The sequence below is a fragment of the Lissotriton helveticus genome (genome assembly GCF_964261635.1).
Source record: "Lissotriton helveticus chromosome 1_1 unlocalized genomic scaffold, aLisHel1.1 SUPER_1_unloc_78, whole genome shotgun sequence".
Classification (NCBI taxonomy): Eukaryota; Metazoa; Chordata; class Amphibia; order Caudata; family Salamandridae; genus Lissotriton; species Lissotriton helveticus.
Window position 1 is genome coordinate 1,018,315 of NW_027611723.1, and position 6,000 is coordinate 1,024,314.

A 6,000-nucleotide genomic window follows, 5' to 3' on the forward strand; every position below is an offset into this window, starting at 1 on the left:
GTAATTGTTACTTCGTGCCCCAGCACTGCAGACACAGGCCTCTGAGTGTTTGTTTGTGTGAGTGGCGCAAGAGAGGAACAGAGAACTTGACACAATTAGTCCTTCTATTGCTTAATACATTGGCTGGATAAAGAATAACGTCAGGAAACAAGCGCAAATTAAAAGCATATTTTATTTATTCGCTGAAAACTGTTTAAAAATTTAATTTCCAAGTTCCACATATCTGTTTAAAAATATTTACACTTTCAGTCCTTTTTCGAGTTTAGTTACAAACTAATAGTGGGCAAAACACATGATGTATAAAAACTGAAACCAAAAACTTATTTTTACATTATTTTATGTTTCTTGTTTATTGTTTTTAAAACAGTCCATCAACCTTTCACGTGAAAATTATAAGGGCCTGACATCACTTCTTGTGATGTCACTACCTGTGACGTCACTGTGATTTGCATATGATAATGGGCTCCTTCACTATTTTCCTTACTTGTGCCCTGTTTATTGGCATGACATGGGTCTATAGGTATTAAAAATAAACATTAAATTCACAGGTGTTCAGCCCATTTCTCTGGTGATGTCACATATTGGCATGTATTCGGCTGCTTCTTCTATTTTTAGATGAGTACAAATAACGTACGTTCCCCCTCCTTCCAATTCGTTCTTTTTCTCCCCATTTCTTTGTCTCTCTCACTCTCTTTATCTCTCCCCCTCTTTATTTCCCACACACTCCTGTTAGCTTTAGCTTCATGAATGTCACTGCCACTTCTGGCATTCATACGACAAATCCTTCAGAACATTTGAGGACAAGGGACAATCAAGTGTGGAAGATGAGTTGCTGGGAGTGCAACTGATTGTCCTGGCACATATATGCTTTTGATGTGGGATTTCGCTATTTCACCACATTCTTCAAACAGAGTCTACTGCTTACAGTGGCTCAATTCTGGTAAAAAGTAGAGTTTGGCAAGTCACAAAATGAATAGGGAGAGCCAAGTCGGGGAGGAGCCATGGGTCACACTTAGTTATAAGGCCCGAGACACGAGCTGAGCCATCGACCGAAAACAGTGTGTAAGAGATGCAGCAAACGTTACTTAAAAACAAGGTATATGCTCTTTTATATCTGAAAATAGGTTATTTCTTGAACACCTGTGCTTCGCTTTAATTCTTTATCTACACTGCAGTGGCATTTGTTAATAGTAATACATGCATTTTACCAATGAAGTTTCTCATCTCCAGATCCCTGACAACATGTCCACTCTGGGTGTGTTGGGTTTATAGGTTTTATCACTAATCCGACAAGTTAGCTGAAAATACCACTGTTAGTCCCAGTATTGTTCAGTGTTGCTTTTACAGGTTGTGTGATCAGGTGCGATTAAATGTTTTTCTTTGTATCTCTTCTTCACCAAATAAAAATCAACAATGTTTCTTTTCTTTTAATCCACATTGTGCTTGTCTCCCACTGTGTATCCTGGTACATAATGTCACTTTGCTATGTGTACGGAAGTGAACAATCACTGGAAACAAACACTTTTATAATCCTGCAAATACTGTTATCTGTTTTACTTCTTTACTGCTATTCGGGTCTTTTATCATCTGGTATTTCAATGTCCCACATAATTTGCATTGGATCTTTTTCTGTAATTCATTCCTCTCACAATAACTGCACTGTTTTGCTCTTTTCTATGTCCTCAGAAGGGTCAGAAGTGGAGAAATGTGGCTCAATGGTTAGAGCGGCAGACCCTGATGCAGAGGTCTGGCCCGGGACCTGGGTTCAATTCCCGCCTCGGCGGGTCTTGGGCTCAATTTCCTCGGACCTGATAATTCTCGCCTCGGTGCCTATTCTAATCATGGGTCCCACTCTGCAACTCTGGGCAATAGCTTGCTTAATCTCCACAACGGCCCCAACAGCGCTGGGATGACTGGCTTCACCCTGGGGGTGCCCAGGAGTGGACATTTCACAGGAAAGCCAGGAAGGGTTCCACAGCGGTATGCGTTACAGCACCATGACACCCCAGTTGGGGTATTAGTGCATTTTACAAGTACAAATTACATTTACATTTACAAGGGTCAATATTATTTTTGATGTTCTTAAGTTCTTTCCGGAATCTCTGCAGCTCTAGGATTATTTCCATGTGAGTTAAATGAAGGAGTGAATTCACTGAGGGCTGTGTGGGATTGAAAATTGACAAAAGCACTTCTCACTTTCAGTGCCCTTCTATGTTTTCCCCCTGTGTGTTTGCTGATGACTTTGTAGCTCTAATCGTCGACTAAAGCTCTTTCCACATTCATTGCACTTGAGTGGCTTTCCCCCTGTGTGTGTTTGTTGATGTTTTCGTAGGGTTGATAACTGACTAAAGCTCTTCAAACATTCACAGCAATCATATAGTTTTTCCCTTGTGTGTGTTCGCTGATGTCTTTGAAGGTGTGATAACTGACTAAAGCTCTTTACACATTCACTGCACTTGAATGGTTTTTCCCCTGTGTGTGTTCGCTGATGACTTTGAAGGTGTGATAACTGACTAAAGCACTTTGCACATTCACTGCACTTGAATGGTTTTTCCCCTGTGTGTGTTCGCTGATGACTTTGAAGGTGTGATAAATGACTAAAGCTCTTCCCACATTCATTGCACTTGAATGGTTTTTCTCCTGTGTGAGTTCGCTGATGATACCTTAATGCTGAAGAGCTGCGAAAACTACTGTCACATTCCGAACAATTATAGCGTTTTCCCTCTGTGTTTTATTCGCTGATGTCTTTGTAGTACTGATAATTGACTAAAGCTCTTCCCACATTCAGTGCAATTATATGGTTTTTCTCCAGTGTGTGTTCTCTGATGCTCTTTTAGGTATGATAATCGACTAAAGCTCTTCAAACATTCACTGCACTTGAATGGTTTTTCTCCTGTGTGAGTTCGCTGATGATCCTTTAATGCTGTAGAGAAGCGAAAACTACTGTCACATTCACTACAATGATAGGGTTTTTCCCCTGTGTGTGTTCGCTGATGTCTTTGAAGGGTTGATAACCAACTAAAGCTCCTCCCACATTCACTGCACTTGAATGGTTTTTCCCCTGTGTGTGTTCGCTGATGACTTTGAAGGTGTGATAACCAACTAAAGCTCTTCCCACATTCACTGCACTTCAATGGTTTTTCCCCTGTGTGTGTTCGCTGATGACTTTGAAGGTGTGATAACTGACTGAAGCACTTCCCACATTCACTGCACTTGAATGGTTTTTCCCCTGGGTGTATTCGCTGATGTGTTTGAAGGCTTGATAACTGACTAAAGCATTTCCCACATTCACTGCACTTGAATGGCTTTTCCCCTGTGTGTGTTCGCTGGTGTCTTTGTAGTTCTGATAACCTACTAAAGCACTTTGCACATTCACTGCACTTGAATGGTTTTTCCCCTGTGTGTGTTCGCTGATGACTTTGGAGGTTTGATAACTGACTGAAGCACTTCCCACATTCACTGCACTTGAATGGTTTTTCCCCTGGGTGTATTCGCTGATGTGTTTGAAGGCTTGATAACTGACTAAAGCACTTCCCACATTCACTGCACTTGAATGGCTTTTCCCCTGTGTGTGTTCGCTGGTGTCTTTGTAGTCCTGATAACCTACTAAAGCACTTTGCACATTCACTGCACTTGAATGGCTTTTCCCCTGTGTGTGTTCGCTGATGACTTTGAAGGCTTGATAAGTGACTAAAGCACTTTGCACATTCACTGCACTTGAATGGCTTTTCCCCTGTGTGTGTTCGCTGATGACTTTGTAGTTCTGATAACCTACTAAAGCTCTTTACACATTCACTGCACTTGAATGGTTTTTGTCCTGTGTACATGTGCTGATGAAGCTTGCGTAGTGATGACAAACTAAAGCTCTTGCTGCATGTGTATGATTCTTCTTTCTTGGTTAGTGTCTGTGGGTCGGGTACATATTTGTCTACATCCCATGACTGCATTTCCTGATGGGCCGACATGGCTTATAAAGCACTTGTGTTTTTCTCACACACTTTATATGTGTGCAGTATTTTGCATGTTTTATTTCTGTTTTCACAAAAAATGCGATAGCCACCAAATATTTGCCACACTCCTAATACGTAGAAGGTGTCTTTGTAGGCGATTGTGCCTTTAGATTGGATTATGGCTATGCACGATTGCGGGTAAAGATGTATCTTCCTTCTGACCGGTGCAAATTAGGACAGTCTATTGTATTGTAGCTACAAGAACTCCTCTTTCCTTTACCCGTCAGTTGTCCGGCTCTGCTCTGTTGTGCTTTTCTCTGGTTACTGTGGTTTGTCAGGAAAGAGTTTACAATTCTCCTAGAGCACGGAATGATGGCTTGTCAGCATTTTATAAAACAGAGCTCTGCGGTAATCACACCATACAGATCCCATGATATTGGACACTTGTTTATACAGGAGGCGGTTTGTTATTGTTGTTGCCTTAATTTTCCTAAGGTCATTTCTTCGTCTTGTGGCATGGAGGTGCACAGCTCAGCGTCTTACAATCACTGAACTGCCCTTGATGCTTGATCCGGGATCTGTCAGTTTGTGTGCAGGTTCCTCTGTCGCAGACTGCGCTGATGTTTTCCTGAATACTGTAGCTCAATATTTCTGCTATTATTGAAGATTTACAGCATTCGCTTTATTATTGATGGTCATTTCACACATTCAAGGCTTGTTTTCTGTTGGATGTAAAAATATTTAAAATTACTAAATTGAAACATAATGGAATGAGAATTCACAATAGTGGTAAAAGACATTTCGGGGAAGATTTACCAAATCTCCACACAATGCAGCACAGCCCTCCCCCCGCGAGGCAGCGCTGTGTGGCGTGACAGGAAGGGAACAGGAGAGCACCATATTTTCAAAGATATGGCTCTCTCCTTCCCTTTCCCTTGCGTCGGCACTGATTACAGCAGCCGTGCGCCATGCACACACCTTAGCACCAGAGCGCTAGGGTGTGTGTGTGAGTCCAGCATCGGTTTTGTACAGGAAGGACACCGTTCCTGTACAAAATACTATGTCAGACATGAGGGAAGGCTTTTCCCACTTTGCATGCATGTTGCACAGTGCAGCACACATGCAAAGTCAGAGAAGGAAGGAGAAATTAATTCAGTTCTCCTTCCTTGTGTCTTGTTTAAAAGGGTGCAGTTTTCTCATGCTTAACCCAATCTACTGATTTTGGTAAAATGGGTTTAGCATGAGAAATCTTGGGTGGTTGCACGGGAATGCCCATGCACCCCCCTTGGCAGGTCCCAATGTGTGAAGTAATGCGAAGCAGTGCTATGCGCAGTTTCACATTACTTTTACATTATTTCCAGCGCTAAAAAAATTTAGCGCTGGAAAGTAAATTAGGAAAAAAAGATTTCGCGCTGTTTTGTGCCACTTTTGTGATGCAAATACGGCGCAAAATATTAGTAAATCTCCCTCTTCTTCTTTACCACCTTTAAAAATTAGCAAGAAATATTTCATCATACACAGATATTTAACTAAAGGTTCTGTTGATCAGGTGATATCTTATTAATGTCTGAAAAGGAGGTGATTTACCAGCGTTCACAGAGTAACTGAGCAAAGTAAAGGCGCTCACGGGGCACCCAAGTGCTTGAGGTTTTGCTTAAGATAGACGCATATGGTCAAGATTTAATTTAAACAAGAATAGATTTTAGAAAAAGAGATGGATCAGGCTGGGCTGCAAAATTTCCAGTAACTCTTTACGAAGTATACAACGAAAGTAACTCCATTTACACACTTCTTCTTATTCTTTCCGATTCACTTACGATCATCTCAAATACCAACTCCTGTCTTTACCTCGCTGTTCATAAGTCACCATTGACACTTTCAACAGCTACCTTGGTTGAAGCATTTCTGGTTTCTTCTACCCTAGAAGATTGGAACATTATTGTGGGTTGGGGGGGGTTCCTATCACCATAACATCTGTCCATCTCCCTGAAACTAGTGCAGCTTACAGAGCCTGGTTCTGGCCTGAAAGACAACTTTAAAAAGCGGTCTT

At 41.5% G+C, this 6,000-nt stretch overlaps 1 protein-coding gene across 1 annotated transcript in view; it reads right to left on the minus strand.

Annotated features, from left to right (window-relative positions):
* The window catches only part of LOC144806478 (uncharacterized), a 247,697-nt gene extending 243,217 nt beyond the window's left edge, over positions 1-4,480 (minus strand). Inside the window, 2 exon segments of the mRNA XM_078672832.1 lie at positions 2,427-2,731; positions 2,733-4,480. Of these exon segments, the coding sequence (XP_078528958.1) occupies positions 2,427-2,731; positions 2,733-3,965 (1,538 nt within the window). The 5' untranslated portion in view covers positions 3,966-4,480.
* Between the last annotated feature and the right edge of the window lie 1,520 nt (positions 4,481-6,000).